The sequence below is a fragment of the Rhipicephalus sanguineus genome, chromosome 2, assembly GCF_013339695.2.
Source record: "Rhipicephalus sanguineus isolate Rsan-2018 chromosome 2, BIME_Rsan_1.4, whole genome shotgun sequence".
Classification (NCBI taxonomy): domain Eukaryota; kingdom Metazoa; phylum Arthropoda; class Arachnida; order Ixodida; family Ixodidae; genus Rhipicephalus; species Rhipicephalus sanguineus.
In genome coordinates, this window is record NC_051177.1 from 38,490,425 (window position 1) to 38,513,338 (window position 22,914).

Genomic DNA, 22,914 nt, shown 5'->3' on the forward strand with positions numbered 1-22,914 from the left:
CACGTTAAATGAGAGAAGGGGGAAAGCAAAAGGGCGAAGGCAGGGATGTTAATCAAAAGCACATGCGGTTGGCTGCCCTACGCTGCGGGAATGGGAAAGGGGAGTAGAAAGATTAGAGAGAGAGAGAGAGAGGAGGGAAAGGAAGGAAGGAAATGATCAGTAAATGCGCTGACGCGTAGTTGTGGTGGCACTGTACGATAGTCGAGGGCGTTCACACAGGCACAATTACTATGGGACAAATTGTGCTGCTGATGTCGGCGAAACAATGTCAAAACCAGATGCTGGAGTCTTACGCACTAAAACCGCGATTTGATAAGGAGACGCGCGGCAGTGAGGGACTCTAGATTTTTTCTGACCACTTGAGGTATTTCGACGTGCACCTGAATATATGCAAAGGGCCGTTTCTGCACTTTACCCCCACTGAATTTCGGCCGCCGTGGTGATGTCAGTGGAAATCAGAGAAATGAGAAGCCTGTTAAGGACGCCTACATAGACTGACGTAGTCCATCAATGTAGTCAGTTTGGATTGGTGTTCTAAGCAAAGACCGTTCAAAGCTAGACCGTTGCATAAAAATAGTGCCAGTGCAAGAATTATTGAGCCTCAGATTATCGTAAGAACATACAGGAATGGACTCTCAGCCACTTCTGATTTTCTGAAGTGAATATAGTTTAAGATATATGATGATCGTAATGTGCAAACACTAAGAGGAATAATGCAAATGCTTAAACGTTATTAGAAGCGAGAATGTGGGGATCAAGAATACATAAATTGCAGCGTTTTTTCAGATATCTAGAAAGCATTACCTTTTAGCTAAGGTCGTGCAAAGCGTACGATAGATAACAAATGGCCTATCAGCTTGACACGAAGGGGGACAATGCAGTGAAGACACACAAAAAAACAGCCGGTATATCGAGCTGGCGAGATAAGAAAAAGTGCTTGAACACATTTATTTATATTGCTGCAGTAAAAAGCTGGCGTCAATTAATCAAAGGACTCTGACAAGGAACTGCAAACTAGTGCTAACTTATGTTCGTTGCTGCACTTTACAGCCAAATAGAGAAAATGCGTAAGAACGTCGCAAACGGAACTTCTATAAAGGTTTGAATACCACCCTTTCGGTTAAACGTCAAACTTCACTGTAGTGCATCAACATATGTAAATGAACAGCGTTTTAAACAAGTGATATTGCAAAATACCAGCCGCAATTCAGCAACTTTCCATTACCAATGCCAAAAAAGGTAGTCATTTTTAATGACATGCTGATTATGTCATTTTCATTAAAGGAGCACTGACATACGCATGTCAAGATTTTTGCACCCACGAGTAGTTAGTTACCCACCCCCTAGTAGCGATTCGCGACCGAAAATGCAACTGAGGGACGAATAGCTATTTGTTTTATTGATTTATATCGACGTCTAGCACGATTGAAAACGGCCTGCAAGCCCGCCATTTTTTAGCGCTGGCCGCGCTCCCTCGCGGTCAACTCCAGACCGCGCCCCCGTTTACCACTTGTTCACAGAAAGGAGTGACGTGAGGATCAGCTGCTCAGCTAACATTTCGTCTGCTAGGCGCGCACGTTCAGTCATGCCTTGTCACTAGCGTCACCGTCAAATGTATCGACCTTTGTTGAAGGCGACATTCTGGAACTTAGAATCACCGCGTTACGCGACGTCGCGAATCATTTTCGCGTCGACCCTTTGCAAAACAGCGATTCAGAAATGGTCGCCGCTCCAAGCAGCAACGAGCAGGTGCCCGGGGACGCACGCGTGGGCCACGCTCGCTGGTGTGTCACAATTAGCTCTATTAGAGAATTTTAGCGCGCACGGCATTTCGGTATACACAAAAGAGTCTATGGAATATCGGTATAGCGAATGAACACCAGTGGAGAAATAGAATACGATAGGTTTCTACAATAACAATTCTGTGCTTGCCTGGTTCTTCTTTGCGCCGCCAGATGGCCCCACCTGTCCGGCCTCTCACAGTTACGGCTGCAGTAACCCGGTATTCGCTAGCGCAAGGAAGTCCACGGACCAAGGGCGTAGCCAAGAGGGGGGGTGGGGTTCAAACCCCCCCCCCCCCCGAAATTTTTCAGTTTTGCTTGCGTATATAGGCACGCACACATACAAACGCACGCACGAACATACATAAAGTATGGTTGACCCCCCCCCCCCCCCGAAAAAAATTTCTGGCTACGCCCCTGCCACGGACGAACTAACATTCACTATTAACGCTACATGCGTGTTACTTGTTAGCGATGTTATTTATCTATAGGCTACTCCACTTCGATAGCTTGTGGTCGTGTTGGCGTGTACCGTACGTGTAATGAAACGCCACGCAATTACCGCTTTTTCCGCGCTTCGACGAGCAGGTCCGCTCTACGCAACGGTTGCCCGACATGCTGGCACGTAGTCGCTCCGATTGATCGCACTCGCGCTGTGGAGCACACGACAAATTAGTCGATGCGACACGATGAATCGCAAGCACGGATCGGGACAGCAAGGAGAGCCACTAGCTGGGAGTGAGAGCGTCGCCTGGCGTCGGCGCCACAATAAATACACTCAGATCGGCGACGTCACTGTTACTAGCGTAGCATCACTCAGGATGGTATTTGCGGAATGTATTACACCTTACACGTAGCACTAGTGTCGATGTCGCAGCGTGATCAATCTTCCGTCGAGCTTTTGAACGCTATTTGCCCTCGAAATAAAATTACTTCCACGCGACGGACGCCATTCAAATTTGGCCAAGAAGACCTATGCATACCGAGCAATCGAATGAATGGCACATCTCGACTTTAAAATTTGATGTCAGTGCTCCTTTAATGTATGCCATTAATCAGTAAATCTAATGCTTCTTCCTCATTAGAGGCAGGGTATTAGTCCTAATGAAAACTCTGGTACAACGCAGCAAAAACGTTACGACTAAACGCTGCAAATACCTGTGGTATTAGAGTAGAGTACGCTCTCGAAGGCACCTATTGAAAGCTGTTGAAATCCGGCGGGCCTTCCGGAATACTGCCGTCTTTGTTGCTGCCCATTGAGTTACATTGGTGTAATATTTTATAGATCTGCTTTTCTCTATCTATTTCTCGCTGTTTCCTTATTCTTTTCCTTCTTGCCTTTCTGAATGCCCTCACATAGGCGTGCGCACGGGGAGTGACCGCGCCCCCTATAGTCACCTAAGAGGAGTGCGCATAGTCTGCCCCGTACTATTACTCAGTAGGACCTGTCCCGACATTGTTATAAGAGATAGGTTATGGCCGCGCGGGTTTTGGACTATAATGACGGCCGACGACGTGTAATGTTGCATTCCAAGAACTGTTTGCTTCGCATCTTTACTGCCGGAAAGCCAGGGACCAAAGGCTGGCCATTGTGGGAGGCATGCCATCGCTTCATTCTCATTTTTTTTTCATCTATTGTGAAGCATGTTGTCTTTTGGACTCGACAAAGGGAGGGGAGGGGGGGGGGGCGCTGCGATAAACCTCCCCCCCCCCTCCCTCCTAATGGGGAACTCCGCGCACGCCTTACATCTTCCACAGTGCAGAGTAGAATACTGGATACTTATCTTCCAATTATGTTCCGCGCCTATTGCATTCAATCATTTTTCTCTCGCTGCAAGTTGTCAGGTACGGGACTTTTTACGGTAGATGATTTAGATTAGGCTGATGATAACAATGGTGATTGACCGGGAAGCTTTGGTACATGCGTTCACGCTTTCACGTTTGCTGCGAAGTTGAAAAACTCGCTGTTTTGTTGCTGTTTTTTTTTTTCAGTTGTGCAGCATCCGTACAAGCCACAGGTGTACGACGAGTTTGTCATCGCCGGCAACACAGCAGTTTTCCGCTGCAGTGTCCCGAGCTTCGTGCGAGATTTCCTGGATTTCTTCGCGTGGATACGAGATGATGGCACGGTCATCACCAGCAGCTTGGAAAAAGGTGCGTCAACTCTTCCTATCTATATTGTGAGCGCGACACAAGATTGCATGGTGGAATCGTACGCATTATGGCGGACGGACAGCTTATGCGCGATCTGCACGCGCAACCACTTCAGTTGAACTAGTTAACGGAGGTACTTGTTTGAGGTGTTTCGAAGGTGTGACCCGATATGTTTTACTTACTATTCTACCCTCTATAAACCCCGTCCCCCTCTCCTCCCCGTGTATCTCGCCGTTACACTATATTCAATGGCTTTACGTTACACTGTGCTAACATGTCCATGGTACTTCTTCGCGCCTACCTCCGTCCACCATCGATTTTTAGTACTGGACGCACGGTATTCGGTGCGTTTCAGGCTACTAACTACTTCACAGAGAACTCAAAGAACATCATGGCGTCGGTGAAAATTCTTCCGGCGTGTTTCTACATTGTTGCTGTCGTAATAAAAGCCGTAAATTCGCATTAACTAGTGCGGAACCTATGAGATTATGATCGAGGATGCATTGGTCATGTTTAAAGGGACGCAGTTTTTCTTATAGAACTGTAGACATTCGAAATAAGTCTCAACTCCACGCGTAGGTGCCACCGACTAGTCGGAATTGCAAGAGCAAACCCAAGCAAAGGTTTGCATTTGTGCTGTGTTTCTTCAACTTCAGAAATCTCGCTTTGAAGCTTTTCAGTACGTATAGGTCAAAATAAAATTGCCAAAAATTAATAGCATTGAACGTTTTTATTTCAAGCTGCTCCTAACTTCTCTTCACGTACACGGAGGAACAGTCAAGTTGTGCAATACCGTGATATCTCGAAACTCTACCTATGTGATTTCTGATTTGAAGTAGGAATCGCGAAATCCTATAGCCATATCAGAAATGCCAAACGATGTAAAACACCGTGTTGGCACGCTGTTAGCTGTCGTTTTGTACTATCACGGAAGCAACAGTGGAACCTCAGGAAATCAAGGGCGCTCGACGGCAGTGCACTTTCGATCGCCACTGGGAATAGCCAATGACCGGATCGGAAAGCGTATTTTTCTAACGTAGAAGGCTTCTGAATAATTTCTATCCCCGTGTTCAATGGAGTAATTTTGCTTTCAGATTTCTACGCGTACAGTTCAGATGGGAAGAAGCTGCGGAAGCGATGTTTCGTAACAAAGGGGAAAGCGATTTGGAATATCAATTCTCTCCACGGTTCGGAAGTGCTGTCTAAATGGCCGTTCCTTCGCACCGCAATGGCCTCCGGCTTCCGGCCAGCACTCCATGAGCCAAATGGGCCTCCGTTGAGCACCGCATTTGAAATGAGGCTATTTACATCAGCCGATTTGGCGCCTGTTGATTTGTGGGACTTCCTTACAACGATAACACGAAGCGGCGCTGTTCTGCGGCGGCAATTGTCCATGAAGGACGAAAGAAACGTAATACGTCTGGGCCTGTCGAAAGTGACGCAAGTGCTTTTACTTGCCAGAGAAGGCAGATCACTCCTGTGAAGTGGAGCTGTATGAAACCGAGAGGGTCAGGAGGAGGCGTACGCTGACCCACAGATGGCCATCGGTGCTTTTTAAGGCGAAAGCCTTAGATACCTCATCAAACGCGAGAATTGAACGTAGGCGGCGTCAACGCGAGTGATGCAAAAAATCATAACGCGATAACGTCACCATATGACGTCATCATGACGTCACAGATCGTCAAAATTTAAGACGTCATCATGACGTCACTATGAAGTCACATAACAAAATGTGACATGATGACGCCATCGCAAGACATCGTCGCTTGGTCAAAGGTGCACCGATCCCGGAGGCAGTGCTAAACCAGGTGAGGTACAGAAAGCTTGCAATGCCTTCGATCCTGGAGGCAGTGCAAAACCACGTTAGGTGCAGAAATCTATCGGAGGAGGAGGGGGGGGGGGGAAGGATTAGTACATCGACTGAGAAGAAAAAGAAGATGGACTTTGTCTTCGAGTCGTCTTAGGCAAATGCGTAAGGGACCCTCTGAGTTTTTGTCAGCCTCTGTGAGGCAGCCGTCACGAGCGGACGTGGTATTCGTTACATTTAGTCCATGGAGGAGCAGACGTGCCGACTCCCATTTCGCAAGTTGGTTCAATCACATAACTCTTCTATACCCAATATTTTACTTCCATACTCCCTTTCCCGTGGCGCCGCGCCGTGCTCACTTACGGGCTGCAGAAGATGGCGATGTGAATGACATGAGTTGCACACTTACGTAAGTCTGTCCTTAGCTAATTGAGCCTGCTGCTATGGAGAATTCTGGAATAGAAAAAATAGAGACATGTGGGAAAGAAAGAGTGGGTAACCACCGCAAGAAAGCTTCTATTTTGCTACCCTGATATAGAGTAAAGGGAAAGAGGGACAGAAAGAAGAGCCAGGATATGGAACAGATGTGCGAAAATAATCTATCTATCTATCTATCTATCTATCTATCTATCTATCTATCTATCTATCTATCTATCTATCTATCTATCTATCTATCTATCTATCTATCTATCTATCTATCTATCTATCTATCTATCTATCTATCTATCTATCTATCTATCTATCTATCTATCTATCTATCTATCTATCTATCTATCTATCTATCTATCTATCTATCTATCTATCTATCTATCTATCTATCTATCTATCATGTGTGTCGAACCATCCGTCCGTCTGCGCTTACTTTTATGCCTTACGTTTCATAGGCGATTTTACATTTTTCCTCGTTACTTCTTCCTGCGCAGTCTATACGCTTACTTCATTGCGCTTGTTTTTCGTTTACTTGCGGAAGTAGTGCCTCCTATTCCCAAAATCGTTTCCTGCTTTTCACTGCAAACGGAAGTGCCTAGTGGTCACGCCGGCATCTTGGTGCGAAGCGAGACGCGCTAGCGACGCACCCGCGACGCGTCAGAGGCGTGCGACGAAAAGCGCGAAAAAGCGATGCTTCCCGCTTCAGTGGCGGCCGTGGTTCTTAAGAGTGCGCACTCCACCGGAATGCTGATAGATGGCCGCAGATTTGTAAAGCAGCCTTGGACATGTCGGGCAAGACTGCGTTCAGCTCTCCAAAACGATCGTCCGAAAGAAAGAGAGAAGGCGTAATCGATCCAGAAAAGGTGCAAGAATCCCCGAAGGAAAAAAAGTATTCTGGGATATATTGTCATATATTTGTTTTCGTTTCTCAGCATTTTGCCGAATCAGCGGGTTCCTGATTCTTTGCGTTTTTTTTAATTTAAAGTGTCTGCTTGCTGTGTCACGTGGTATGATGAGCGGATTTTCCGACATCGCAATCTTTGTTTCTGCGCGTCGGTATACAAAGCTACGCGGAAGCTTGGGGATTGCGTAGATGCTTGTACATTCAGACTAGTGGTACTACATATACGGGTTGCTCTTGATGATTATAAGGACGAAGATAAATTTTCTTAAAGGGACCATTTTGAGCGCTGTAATCTATACCATACACTGGCACAACGACACGTTTACTGGCATGATATTTGTCCACTACGACATGCGCCCGCATTAGACTATCCTTGAAGGTCAAACTTTGTTACCATTGTCACTAAATTTTTTTTCAGAAAAGTCTGATCTTCCCACTTCTAAACCCAGTCAGCTTAAGGTCATTAGTTTGATCTAACTGCTTCAGCGTACCGGTACCTCAAGCATCTGTGAGCAACATGGTAGCGGGACGGTCACGTGATTTCATTGAAGGATTGGGATCATGTTTAAAGGGAAGCTGAAGAGGTTTTAGAATTCGATAAAACTTTGTGGTCACTGAGAACGGACATTATTGTCGACGATGTCGTAATTGTTTCCGCGGTTGTTGCAGCAGGAGCTTTAGAATACGCGAAGGAAACGTTTGTCTTGCTCCGCCCACGCGAGCGTGCCTAAAGTGTGGGCGCGGAAACCTACGTCATGTTCGGTTCCTTTGGCTGAGCCGTGCTGCACTCCGACGACCGATTCCCGCCACTCACTGATCCGAACTGCGAGAGCGCTGTCTATGTGACGAAGGCTCAAGTAAATATAGCGAAGCTGAAAGTTCTGCAACTGGATTACGATATCTGGAACAACGGCAAACATACGAGCGCTGCGTGAACAAGCATCTCTCGTATCTTCAACCGTGGCCTCCGTGACTAACCCGTGACGTGCCATTGGCATCGTGGAAGCTATGCTTCAGCAGTACTGCTGTTGCAGATAACGCGGCATACCGAGGATGACGTCACCGCGTTCGCTCCGCTTCTCAAGAAGCCCCGCGGCCACAGTCTCTGTTTTTTGCCAAAAAGGGCTGTTTGCGTTCAGCTTTGAAGAATAGACTGTTGGGTGAGTTGGTAATTCATGATAAATGAAAAAAGAGCGCGACAAAACGTAAGACAAGACGAAGAAGGATAAAACGTAAGACAAGACGAAGAAGATGCGCTTGTGCTGTAGCTTTCTTCGTCTTGTCATACGTTTTTTCACGCTGTTTTCTCATTCTTCATCTTTGAGAACTCTTAGATAGCTTTTCGAATTCAGCAGGGATCAAACTGTCCTTATACGCTCCAAAGTAATTTTTTTAAAAAAGTGCTTCAGCATCCTTTAAGTAGGTGCCTTCAACTGCCCTTTCGCATTGCTACGACTTCAGGAGAGGGCATCCGGCACTCTGTCGATAGACCTAAACAGCTGTGTCGTTGAGGCAGAAAACTTTGCCGCCACCCCTAGCCGTCGAGCTAACGACAAAACTTGTCCGCATAATTTGCGCTATTGACAGTGGTTGTTTTTCTCTTGGCTGCATCTTGTTTTCATCCACATGTATCTTGATGAAGGAACATGCGGCAGGAGTCTTGCACCTGAGGTTCATTCTCTTATCTCGTGCGCTTCGTTTCTTCTTACTTTATTTTTTATCTGGAGAAGTTCTTAACGCCTTTTTTATTGTGAACACAACACACGCTTCATTACATCGATTTCTAGCGTCTTATGCTGCTCTCAAAGCCGGGATAATCTTTGCATACTTCTACGAACGCCTTTTGAAAATGCTGATTTCTTTAGTGTACAAAGTATTCTTTGAATTTCCAGTCCATTAGGAGGAGGGGAAAAGGGTTCCAACAAAAAACCCTATCTTTTAGCATATTCTGTATATTCTGTATGGAGGTGAATGTTTTTAACAGTTCAGAAAGAGAATCCTAGTAATGACTCACTTTTGCAAAGTATTCGGTGAGAAAGTTGCATGCAATGTGTCGTTTATGCCAGAATCTCAATCGTCAAAATCAGTGTATCACCGCAGCGGTAGGCTAACTGGCCGCATATTTGGATAAGGTGGCGTGATTTCACACACATTTTTATGCACTGGTGCGCACAGGTTGTGTAGAATTTACTCAAAAGAGTGAAACTCGAATGTTTTGCTAATTTCACTGCTGTGTGGCGCTTAAAGCTCGTGCTGAGTTGTAGTTGAATAGAATGGCTTTATTAAAGTTATGGCCAAGCGCACTTACTCACGTGCTCCTAGACGAGAGTACGTTACTGTTCTAAACTGCAGAGAAAAGTATTTTTCTGCATCACGAAGGATGCACATTGCCACATTTTCTTAACTTGTTCTTTGACAGTCCTTATAAAAAAAGTAATTGCAGACCAGTTCTGCAGAATCCCGCAAGGTGGCGGAAGGGCTATAACATGGGAACATTGACGTTTCTCAACTAAGAAAGCTTTCTTTCTGCAAAATCTGCACGGACATGTCCTTGTAGCTTTGCTCTACAAAACAGGGGATTGTTAATTTTCTCTTCAAAAAGTTATTTGCGAAAATATCACTCAATTGTTACTGAGATGCAATTCTCGAAGTACCAGTAATCCCCTTTAGGTATTAATTGCTATCCTTATCTCCGGGTTTCTCTGCATTATACCGACATTGTATTATCTTCAGCGCGTCAAGTATTCTTTTTATTGCTTTTTTCATAATTGTCTGCTAAGATAGTAGAATTTATGGTGGCTATGCCACTAACATTATCATTGTGGATTTCAGTTGTCCTTTTATACTGCCCGAAATAAAATTCACCATGTACCCCTAGTCGATCAAGCCATCGTTTAAAAAATAACGTGATTCCCTCAACCAGCGAAGCATTTCAGGTCTTTCCATTACGGTGGGGAATGTAGGGTCTTACACAAATCATTCGACGTGTCTCCATCTAGCCAACGGCTGCCTTGTCCAATTCGTAAGTGATCAAGGGGAAAACGTCGTGCCAAATGCCACGGATGTAAAGGTTGTCTGAAAGAGCGAGTACATTTGAACGACAGATTAAAAAAAGAAGCTGAGGGCAGGGAGTGAAAGGGAAAGTGCAAGGATAACAAAGAGTTTCTGCAAACAGCATCGTGAGAGAGGCCAGGGTCGTCATCGAGACTTCCAGAGGATACCGCGTCGACTGGGAATCGATGGACGGCATCGTTTGCGCTGGAATTCGCACCCGCACGAAGGTTGGACCGATATAGTGACGAGTGGGCTGCAAAGGAGCGTAGGGCCATCGTCGGCCCTCCTTCACACCCTCGTCAGAACACAGCGGCAGACTCAGCGGAAGGCTGCTGCGGAGAGCATCCCTTCTTTCCTCCTCCTGCTGGCGCTGCCCATCCTCGCCAGCACCGCAGCATTGCAAGCGGGCCTCGCGCCGAAGGGAATACCTGAGAGAAGAACAGCTTGATTAATAAGGGCTGCGCCCTGGCCCCGCGCAGCCATTCCTCAGGGAAGGTCGCCGGAGCGATTGACTGACTCGGCTGCCAGAGCCCGGGCAACTCTGTTTTCCTCGACGCCTCTGCAGCTCCTCGGATCCTGACAAATCTTAGCAATGCACGGCATCAGTCTTTTTTTTTTCCTTCTTACCTTCGTTTTCTTCGCGGAACCTCTTTTCTTACCCTTCCTCCCATTAGGTACCTAGGAAACGCAGTTCCAGTTCGGAAGCAACTCGGCCGCTGTCGAAATGAAATACGCACACGTTGTTCGCTTGGCTCTGTCTCCTTCTCAACCTCGTCGGTGCTGTGTTTCGCTAGCTCGTTAATTCTTTGTTAGCGTTATCCGCTTCACCTGAGTGCTCGGCGCTGGCCGGAACTTTCTTGCGCGCAGTGCGGCACTCCTGTCTTTCGTATAATGCGACTTGTTCCTCTTCTTCCGCTGCCCCTGCTCGTAGTGAAAAACAAGTTCCGTTTGGCTGTGTTTCTTGCTAACTATACGGGGATCTTAATTGCTTTTCTAACACTCCCAACTCACACGCAGCTGTCATCTGTTCCTTTTTTTTTGTTTCCTTAAGGTACAAGTGAGACCTAAAAACCTTCATAGATGAAATAGTATCTTTTTCTTATTTCTCTTGGTAGAGTTGACATGTTAAAGTGGAGATGTCAAAGTTTTCTCTTTATTTTTATTTAAAGGTGAACCACAGTATGTGAAACTCTTCTGAATTAGAACAAATGTCAAAACAGTTTTATTTTGTTTTCTCATTTTACAAGACGGAAAACTGCTCTGGTAACCCATGTGTCCGCAAAGATATAATTTCAAACTTCAACATTTTATTATCTTTTTTTTTTAGAAGCAGCGTATACGTCATTTCATGGTGTGATAGTGCAGGTACTCGATTATCTTAACGGTTGACGAATCTTTGCGCTAACATGCGAAGAACCATTAATTAAGTTTAGTCTGTTCATATTTGGAACTTAATCTCTGCTGCGATAGATTTGTGTAAATGGTGCTTTCCTGAGCAGCCATTTATTTGTTTGTTTGCCGTCCTGTTACCTTTCACAATCTCCCTTTTTCGGCCGATATACACTGCTAGGTCTAATTAAAATTGATTGATTGATTGATTGATTGATTGATTGATTGATTGATTGATTGATTGATTGATTGATTGATTGATTGATTGATTGATTGATTGATTGATTGATTTCGCGTGTAATATGCAAAATGAAGGTAGCCTATCCCCGCTCTGCAAACTACACTTTGTAGAGTCCCAAATTTTTTATTGTTCACTCGATAGTGTATCACTTGGAGTGGTTTACATGGTGCATCATTCCCTCAATGCAACAGAAGCGTTCAAAATAACTTTTACTGGAACATCTAGAATGCAACGATTGATAGACCACGTTTTACTTATTAAAGAAAAAAAAGGAACCCGCTACGTTTGCCAGAAAGTGGCATTCCCTTCAATAGTGCACTGAGAAGAAATACTTTCTTCTTCCGCTTCCACCGAGCTCGCCAACGCCGCTGATGCCACAGCCGCCGCAGTAACACGCCAGCATGTCATATTCATAAATAAAAATTGGTGCTGATGCCCACAAAAATGCTTCGGGCATTTTCGAACTATTTTTGTGTGGGCGCTGTACCACAGCCTATCCCTTTAGTGCAATAGCCCCACAGAGTGTCAGCGTCGCGTATACAACACCATAACACCGAGCCCTTGCGTCAAATATTCACGATACGTACCAAAATCCTGTATATCTTGTACTGAATTCGCGTTAATAAACAAGTAGACCGGGCTAGTTGGTACAGATCCATCTTCGTAGGAAGCGCAAAGCTACACACAGGGACAGCAAGCGCTTATGTAAGCGCTTGTGTAGTGTCTTTCTTCCTTGCTGTCCCTGTGTGTGGTTTTGCGCTTCCTGCAAAGCTGAATTCACGAGTGTCCTTGAATCCTCCATAGAGACTCGTGCTAATGTTCAAATGAGTATCCTTCAATATTGCTTTTTGTAAGAAGCAACGTTCAATTTGATGGAACGTGTAGGAAAACCGCGTTCTTTGCTGGTTGAAACGAGATACCCATAAAGAAATGGTGCGAACGTTTCGCTTAAACCACGGATGGAACATGGTGGATCGTTATAGGAGCGCATGCTTAGAAATGCAGCCGCAAACCATATTCGTACCAGAAGGATTAAGGAACCTCGCATACCAAGAAGGCTTGGACAATAGCAAGAAAGTTTAAGGATAAAGGCAGGAAGTGTTTGCACAAAGTTAATGCACAGCCTCTATGACACATTTGCATTGAGCTTGAAGAGCGTACACTGTTTCATCGGTTCTCTCAAAGTTGTATTACACTCTAAGATCAGGCTGTGGCCTTAAAAAAAAAGACGGAAACGATGTATGCAGTACACGTGCTGGCATTCCCTTTCGTTTGTGGACATGCACAGCGTATGTTGCCGAAGTACCGCTGCGTATAAACGGAACGCAATCGTAGCGCTATAAGCTCGAGCTTCATGCAGCAAGTATTCATGAAGTATGCATAGTTAGTGGTTCGGGAGTGAAACTATTGGCTCTAAAAAGAAGCCTACAGTTGTACCTCGTCGTCGAAGTTAAACAGGTTGACATATGCTCGGCGCACGTATACATGGAACTGAACGCGAAATGGGGTGGAAAGCTGATTGCGAGCGACGGATACTCCGTCACTGTTACGAATCGGGCTGCCGGATATTTCAAATGCCAGCCGCGCTCGATAGCTCAGCCCCAAGCTATACCACTGCCGCTTTTCAATAGTTCATGAACGCGCGTTTCACAGCGAGGATACTGACAAGCATTGTGTTTCTCGCCAGCCGTGTGGCACTGATGCATAGAGTTGAGTGAACTTCTCGTGTGGTTTTGGCACGGTGAACGGGTAGGCAGGAGTTACGTGTTCTCTACTGAAGTGTCTGAGGGAATGTTTGCAACGTGAATTGTGTCAGCGTGTATGTGAGAAAGTGTTCGTGCGTAGTAGAGATAAGCTCATAGAAACTACTGCCCTCTCTCATTCAGTTGCAAGCTTGTTTTGGTGATGCAGTGGTTTACCATACCGCTGATTCATAGCTTCTAAAGTACTATGAAGTTGTTTGTTTAACACGAAATCGCACAATCGTTTAGCGGGCTCGTTTTCTGGAGACACTCACATTTTTATACATTACGGATGTGGCTGTTGTCGGATAAAAAAGGTTATGCAGGAAAAACAAGCAAATGGCTGATATCATGTACTTGCCATTCCCGCGTACCACCGGCTGCAAACGAAAATGTAAAAAAAAAGAAGACAGCGCACATAGCTAAATAATGAAAGGCTAATTTTTCATTTACACGTTTATTGCTTGAAGGTACACATTATAGCCACTTGGCCCACAAGGCGTGTACACATTGCAGCAACGTTGAAAATAGCTTTAGCTTAGAGTTACATTCTACGAAACTTGCAGCAAAATGTTAGGCCTTCAATTCAATTCAGTTCAATTGTTGATAAGCACATCTCACTCCTTCGGGGTCGAACAAAACTATAACTGACTTACCATAAAGAGGAATGTTAGGCTTTATATTATGTTCACACTGAACTTTAGTCGACAATAGGTCGCCCTGCGTTGAACGTATGACAAGGCACAACACATATAATATGGATTTGTGAGCTATCTACCGCGCAACGAGCGCCCTTATTCTCTGCCCTGAAAATTCATCAAGGGATGTCATCCTAAGAACTAAGACACGTCGCTGGTCAGTGGAATTACGCTTACTGCGAGTCTTACGGACCCAAAGTATTTATAAACTTGCTCACGAACACTTGTCCGAATGAGATCCCTTCATTTGCGGCTTGCTTGTGTAACTTTAGTGGGGGGTTTTGGGTAGGCTTCGAAACTTCGGAAAGCTTAAGTCGCGTGCCAGCACGCATAGTAGCCAGATGCCATCAGCCGAAGGGAACTAAATCTAACTAAACAGCGCATGTTTTACCACTGTAACACTGCACCCTACTATAAAGGGGCGGCAGCACTCCGAAGGCATCGTGCTGGCGAACCACGTTTCAAGGATATCAGAATTTGAAGAAACCGAGGGCCGTAATTATGTAGGAACCTCATACTACCGTAGCAAAAGAGAAAGCTGCTTGCAACAAACTGACAGCTTTGACGGCGCTTATAGAAAAACTTACATTGCACCCAGGTGATATATCTCTTTCGGCGTCCCTCTTTTGTAATCCCGCGAAAGGAAACCCATAAATTCCAACGGGAGATACGTGACGAGGAACTCAATTTTGTCCGGGCCTAGCACGAATGAATAAAATCTCTGAGGGTGTCGTCGTCTAATGCCGCCCACTCCACTTCAGAGCATCAGGCCGGGGTGGGGATGGCCTTTGATTAACTCATATTTCTCGCCTTCGCGGCGCCCCCCGATCTCTTCCCCTCTTTTTATGCCTCTACGAGTGGAGTCCGGTGCCTTCCCGCGAGCGCCCAACTTTCATTTTCATCTAGCACTGATTTATGGGTAATTTGCTTCGCATCGATCGATATTTGTCCTTAGCAAACTTTTCGCTTCTCTCTTTCATTCTTCGCTCGCTCCAAAGCCGGCGCTACGAGGCCCGTACCTCGGTGTTCTCCTACCTCGAAGCCCCTATAGCGTTGAGCCTAATCTTCGCCTTCGATATTTGTGTTAGTTTCTCGCTTCTTTCCAGAGAAGATCCCTTTAAGGTTTCCTAACTCCGGAGAGCACCATCTCTTTGATGATTTCGCGTTCTCGCTCCGATTTATCTTATACCGGCACTGCACCAAAATTTAATGCATACACGTGGCCGTTCTTTCCTTCTGCCGTTTGGGAACTTTGCCCCGTCCTCATCGCGCCGCTCATGCATCACCGGAAGTGAAAGACGCAAATGAAGAAATTCAGCAGATCTTACGCCTTGTGGAAATCGGTATCATGCGAAGCAGTCAGCGAGTAGTTCTATGCTGCATTTTTTGGCTTTGAGCCAAGCATGACGAGGTGGATCGACGTGTTTACATAAGTGTCATAAGGAATAAGACACGTTGACAACACTGGCGTTTAAAGGGTAACTTATGGTCTGAGGTAACCTCAGCATTCACGTAGAGAACATACGTCAGTGTTATCGAAACGACGTGCACTTTACGGTGCGTCAGAGTAGCAGCATCCCGCCTACGCTCTCGATGTAGTCAAACAGGCCAAACTTGTCAACTTTGCGACTCGTACTTACCTCATCCTCTCCCGCAGCCGAGGCCACTGCTATTAATCTCGCCATTCAAATGGCAGACAAACAGCGTATCTCTGCCTACGTGGTCTCAGACTCGCAGGCAGCTTATCGCATGTACCTCAAGGGCATATTACCAACAGGGTCATCCAGCTACTGAGAAGCGAACTCCTCTTTGATCACGGGATTGTCTGTTGTCCGGCCCATACGGGCCAGGATGGCAGTGAACTAGTTCATTGCCAAGCTCTAGTACTCAGCGGCCGAGCCCCAGGACCACCCGCCACTGAAGATGACAGAGATGATGGGGTAACACGGCGTGGCATTATAGGCAAACAAAGATTAGATCGCCGCATCGGGGCACCTCCTCACAAGGACCTCGACAGACACCAAGCGCGGGAGTGGCGCCGCCTTCAGACTAATACCTTTCTGAATCCGCATAAGCTTCACGTCATGTACCCAGAGAGATATCCCAACGCATGCCCGTGGTGCGGAGATATTCCAACACTCACACACATAACCTACCGCTGTCCCCAGCGGCCCGCTACAGCCGACACAGGACATACGGACCCAATACACACGTGGTCGTGGGAGGCGCGACTCGCTGAACGTACCACGGGAAGCCAACTGGCAAACCTAAGTCAGGCCTGCCGAGCCGCTATAGCCAGTGGAGCCTTGGAAGAAGGACCCCAACCGCAATGAAACGCTTTTTTTTCTCAATAAACGTTCTCTCTCTTTATGGTGCCATGATGTGAATATCTGCGTAACTTTCGTTAGCGTATTTATCCGTGTTCGTGCGACGCTTGAATTTAGCTTGCTGAATTATGCGAATACATATGTAATATTTATTAGACTGCTTTAAAAGCGGAGCCAACACTTGAACCACAGACGTTAACCTAACATCACGCCTGTATCGTGGGGGTACATATGTAGCGTTTATTGCTTCTTTATAAAATTAGATAGCCAACTCCACAACCACAACTGACGTAGCACCGACGTTACGCCTGCATAGGGTGTTTTTTTTCAAAGCAGCTCCTATACTTGGCGTGGCTTTGTGGTAGAATACCTGACTGCCACGCCGAATGCTTGGGTTCGATTCCTGCTGGGATCCCAGTTTCAAATTTTTGCATTCGTCGGGTCAACGCTGCCGATGCCGGTTTTTCTTAAAGTTCTCGCATTTAAATTACAAATGTCTGTTGTCGTCGTTCCTGGGTAGATATAAACTATCAGTCACCTGTGGCGCATACCCGTACACCGCGGCCCGTAGTAAACATGTGCCTCACGTGTCTGGAGGAAAGGGTTTGACGATGTACACGGCAAGATCTTCACGTTATTGATATCATGACCAGACAGTCATATTCGTGAAATCATCTTACCCTCCCATGGCAATTTTGGTCTACACCAAGTTAAGGGGGCGATAATGAGAGCGCCAGACGTAAGCGGCTAGATAGATAGATAGATAGATAGATAGATAGATAGATAGATAGATAGATAGATAGATAGATAGATAGATAGATAGATAGATAGATAGATAGATAGATAGATAGATAGATAGATAGATAGATAGATAGATAGATAGATAGATAGATAGATAGATAGATAGATAGATAGATAGATAGATAGATAGATAGATAGACGGATGGATGGATGGATGGATGGAAACGCGCAAAGTGCCTAGGGTTTGCTAAGAAATGCTTCGCATTTAAAACTTGTGATATCACGAAAGTGACCTTCGAAGAACGCGACATCTAAATTTTGCTTGTTGCATGATGGTACCGTTCCTTGTTCTTTGACATGAATTTTACATCATCCTCGTTCCGACAAATGCAGGCGGTGGAACTACATTTCATAATTCTGCTCGAGTTGTAAGCCCCTACTGCATGTGCATCTTTATGAAAGATCTCCGAAAGTGGATGGCCCGCGTTCAGCAGAGACAGCGCACTTTTACAGGCGAAATGGGTCGGCCTCTGCAAAAATAATATTTCGTTTCGTCATATGAGTGTTCCTTGCATAAGTTCTAAGCCCTCATAAAATGTCTCGGAAACGTACGCATGTGGGCGGCAGACTAGAAAAATTCATGAAAGCAAACACCACTGAGATCCGCTGCTTCGTGATACGCATGAAGATGAAATGCAATCAGGGATTTCAGTTAAGAAATGGAAGCGAGTATCTTAAAGTATCGGATTGCGTCAAATGCTGCCGATCGTTCGATAGACACCTTGTGCCCCGCCACGGTGGTCTAGTGGTTATGGCGCTCGACTGCTGACCCGAAGGTCGCGGGATCAAATCCCGGCCGCGGCGGCTGCATTTTCGATGGAGGCGAAAATGTTTGAGGCCCGTGTACTTAGATTTAGGTGCACGTTAAAGAACCCCAGGTGGTCGAAATTTCCGGAGCCCTCCACTACGGCGTCTCTCATAATCATATCGTGGTTTTGGGACGTTAAACCCCAGATATTATTATTATTATAGACACCTTGCTTAAGACATTTCAGCTTGCGTAACTATGGAAATGCTAGCTTCTAGCTTCGTGATTAAAAGACGCTACTGGTTGACCGAAGCTCTTGATTCTTAAAGAGTTCTCTAATTGACCAGTTCCTTCGCTACTCGATCGTTCTCTACGTTGATTGGTGGACGTTCGTCCCTCAGGACGAATGCGCACCAATCAGTTGGAATGCGCCGTCTTGGAATTAGGCGTTACTGCGCGAGCAAATGTGAATCTCTTACCGCCGCATAGCAACCGGTAATCGGAATCAAAAGAAAAGACACACTTCTCATTTCCTTTTCGTGTTATTACATTTCCTTTTCGTTTTATTACAGTCGCGTGTTTAACGTACTCCTGCATGCAAGCAAAACATTATCCCCGGAATCTAAATAACGCAAACCAAAGTTTTGTTACAAGACCCCGAGAATGAATTCTCGTGGCCTAGTAACCTTCACAGTGGTTTGTTTCATAGTGAAAAGTTGAGATATTTTGGTCTCTGCTTCTTCTTGTTTCCTTAGAATCACTTAGATCGAAAGCACTGCAGAGTTGATTCAACTTCTCCCCTCAAAGTGCACGGCGTCGAAGAGGATTCGGTATTCAAAACAACGCGAGGAGAAAAAAAAAGAATGAGAACAGGACCGAGGCTCTCGGTGGGCACATTCTCATTCGTGAGTGGGCCGCTCTGCTATGCGCTCGCAACTATTGAATCACGGGCTTCATCGCACAAAGCATCGGCTAGGGCCGAATCCAATCTCCGGCTGGTAGAATAAATCACTTCCGCTGTTCTCTTGGTTTCACTTCGTGGAACGTGCTGCGTTCTCCCACAATTTTTTTAGGGGTGCTCCACGTCGACGTTGGTTCAGTTATTTCTGTTCCGCTTTTCTTTCTTTTTGCTTCCACGTTCTGACTAGTCTGCCCTAAGCAATATAACGGCGAAAACACAACGTGGCTCAGTTTCGTTTGTATACTGAGAACAGCACAAAAGAAGAGACAAAAAAAAAACGGAAGGGTTGTCTAAGCATTTGCTTGACGCACTTTACAGCAAAACCTTCTCTTTGTTAGCCACAAAAGCATATTGCCTTGTGCAATCTGTGAACGTCCTGTTCTAGAATGAATGAAAAACTTTATTATTGCAAAGGAAATTCTCCCGGCGAAAGTGGAGTTCTCAGTCCAGGGCTCCTGTGGCCTTTGCCATCTTACAAGCTCTGCAAATCAGCTTGAGCTGCTCTTCAGCCTTCGAGCAGGACTGCGCAGCCTTCCACTGCTCCGGTGTTGGCGTGTTGTTTCTTGGCACCCCCTTTGAGTGTTGGCAGGTCCATGTAACGTGATAAAGCGCTGTGTGTTCCTCGCATAGCGGGCATTTGTTGTCGTATCTAGCCAGGTAGATTTTGTTAAGTAGACTGAGATTTGGGTATGTATTAGTCTGCAGCTGTCTCCAGGCAACTGACTGCTCTCTACTGAGGTCTTTGTGGAGAGGGTGGTAAATCCCCTCAGGGCTCTTTGGTGTTCACAAAAAGCACGCGCTTGACAGCACAGAAGAATACGGGAACCCTTTTTGAGCTGGTCTTGGTAAAGTCGATGGTGCAACAACAGCAACAACAATGACGACGACGACGACGACGACAACAACAACAACAACAACAACAACAACAACAACCAGGACAACGACGACGTTGTTTCTGAGCGCTTTTCATCCGCGACGATATACGTGCGAGAATTCCGGTGCTCATAAGCATACTCTCTGAGAGAGGCTGCCAACTCTATTAGCGGGAGTTAGTTTATCGTCCCATACATAACTCCGTTCTAAATAGTGTTGTGTCACACATTCGTGTTGTTGGAGCGCGATATAGGTTAACGCGCTTCGCCGGAAAGTACCAGAACACTCGGAGACCGGAGCTTAAGATGGGGCTCCAAAAGCGACTAAAAAAAAAAAAGAAGAAAAGAGGTTTTCCAAGATTTCTTTCGTTAGAAGAGCCATATTACTCGGCCGTACTATATCAAGTTTTCGACAAAGCGTTCATTTGTCTATATTAAATTACTCCTAAGAATAGTTAAATTTCACGAAACCGTTGTTCAAAGAGACCTCAGCTATTCGCATGTAAGGAAGCGTACCTTCGTATGTTTGTTAGGAATTAATGCACATAGGAATTAGTGCAGGAATTAGTATACATAGCTCAGAAGCATAAAAAATCAAATAAAGCGTGCCCGTACTGTGTGTTATAGAGAAGAGCAAAATCAGCAGTTCGTAAAGTCGATGCTTCTGAAAGCTCAAGGCGACAGCCGCAACCGCAATGCAGCATCCTGTTGGGTATAAGCGTGCTTACAACCTGCAAAATAGAATACACTAAGTTTGTTCTGGTTTGTTTTCCTTTGCAATTGCAAAACTGAAACTATACGGCCCGACATAGAACGCCACTCAATTTTTTTTGATCGATAGAGCCACGTTCCGGCGATCGCTCAAGCACGCTTGCGGGATCGGTTACGAGACCACTCTGTCATGCGAGCTCACTCTCATTCTCTTCCTTTCTTCTCTCGAGGATGCCGTAAATGCTTCGAAGATTATGAAAGCAACGAAGCTCGCTTGGTTTTGCGCTTATAAACCGATTTCGCGTTGCGGACATGGATGGCCGGCCAAATGCTTCGGAAGCCCCGCAGGCTGTGAGACTAGAGTTTACGAGCACGACAACAAAAAAAAATTCAAAAAGAAGAAGAAAAAAGAGTTTCGTTGGAGGCTTTCCCCGAAACGTTGCTCCGTATTCAGGTGACTGCGCCGTTCTTGGAACCAAGCCGTAAAAATGACAGCCGAGGGACCTCGAAGCGACAACCGCCTTGGTTCCGACACGCTTATGGCGTCACCCATCGTAACTGCTCCTCCACGAAAAGCAAAACACCCGAAAATTCGCTACTACGCACAAAAAGCACGGCTCTACCCGTATGCGCGTCGGGCACCGGTGCGACCATTTGCATGCATAAGAGATATGGCTGCGCGGCTGAGAACCGGCCTCCTCTTGGTGCAAGCCTGTCCCAATTTGAAACTCGCGGTGTGGCGTTTCACTTAATCTTGTTTTCCTGCTTGGAGACTGATGTCGTTTTTCTTCTAAGCTGTTCACTTGCAACTCGAGCGATATTAAATTTCCGTCCGCGATACGAAAGAAGACGACGCTAAGACCGCCTCAGCATTGGCACTGTCGCAGGTCCAGGCAGCTCTGCCGGGCGCACGTTGCGACCGGCAACCGCAGCCCGCGTCAGGACTGCGTTGCGAACGCGTCTACCGCTTAAAGCTCTATTGTAGAGAAGAGAGAGGAGAGGTCGAGGAAATGAAAAGGCGCAACTTCTGCGACCCTAATTGGGAGAACGGCTCAGCGCCTACTATTGTAGCAAGCAGTAAGTAAGACGACGCTTTGTGGCGGTATTCTCTCTCATGCAACAAACGAAACCCTTCACACTCTAGTGAGGGGACGACTGCGAACCGGAGTTCCTCGATGCGTTTACCGTTTCGTGCATAGCGTCTCCCGCCGTCGGGGCATTTGTTTCACGCTGCTGCTTTTGTGGCAGAGGTGCGCACAGAGTATCTTCTTTAATTCATATCTAGAATCACAAAACACAAAAGTCGAGCGGAGAAACATGCATCGAGGACATCTCAGAGCGTTTAACTGATATAGTGACTCTGGAATTGAAATGTAAAGTGTCTCAATATGGCCGCAGCGTCAGTTGGTGGGTGCGCGTCTTTGTGCACAGCGGGCTTCAGATGTACTATGCTACGTGGCCACACAAACGGAGAGGCACACTAAAATATAACAAAAGGAAGCATCTTGCTCGGCTTGCTCGCTAACGTTGACTCCCCCAATTGCGAATACTTTAGCTGTGTGCCGTCCTTTACACGCGTCTGTGTAGAGCGTCATAAACGTACATCTTTAGCATTATAGGTAATTGAATGGTGTTGAGCAGGATTGCATCGCGTAGCATACAGTGGTGTATAGTTGACTGCCTGCGCTAGAGTAAGTTCTTAGGGATTTGCGAGAACCGAAGTGCAGGGTCCTTTCATTTCCTATTTTGGAAATTTTAATATTTAGTCTGTAATACCTTAAGGACGTATAACAACCATACATTCAACTAACGTAACAAGATAGCTGGTATTTCTGGCGTTGCACCACCATACAAATTTCGAATCGGGCTGTTCTCAAGGAAGGACTTAATGCTGAGAAGGCTGCTCATTCTGAAGCCCACTCTACGGAAGCGCGACGCCCTCACGCGTCCGATCGTAAGAAATGTGAGCTGGAACACCGAATTTGTGTTTTTCTTGCAATGTACTTAGATGGATGTAGCGCATTAAAGTGCCAGAATTACCTTTCCGTCGAAACATTTAGTGTCGTGAGCACTTTTACGCTTGCCAACTGCGTTTAGCCACTCTGACCTTTAGAAGGTAATTTCAGTGTTCCAGCTCGTACTGCACACGACTGTACATATCGTCCTGCCTACGCAATGAACGACACCCTGGGGCAAACGTTTCAGCCACCCCCAGGCATTCTTGTACTAGGAATAACAAACACAACCTGACTAGTTGCGCAAGTTTGAACACCCAAGGTCTAGTATGGTTAGAAC

The 22,914-nt window shown here is 46.0% G+C and overlaps 1 protein-coding gene across 1 annotated transcript in view; it reads left to right on the forward strand.

The window, feature by feature from the left end:
- LOC119382786 (Down syndrome cell adhesion molecule-like protein Dscam2) overlaps positions 1-22,914 on the forward strand; it is a 291,338-nt gene that overhangs the window by 160,265 nt on the left and 108,159 nt on the right. Inside the window, exon 4 of the mRNA XM_037650632.2 lies at positions 3,774-3,935. Within this exon, the coding sequence (XP_037506560.1) occupies positions 3,774-3,935 (162 nt within the window). The remainder of the gene's footprint in view (positions 1-3,773; positions 3,936-22,914) is intronic.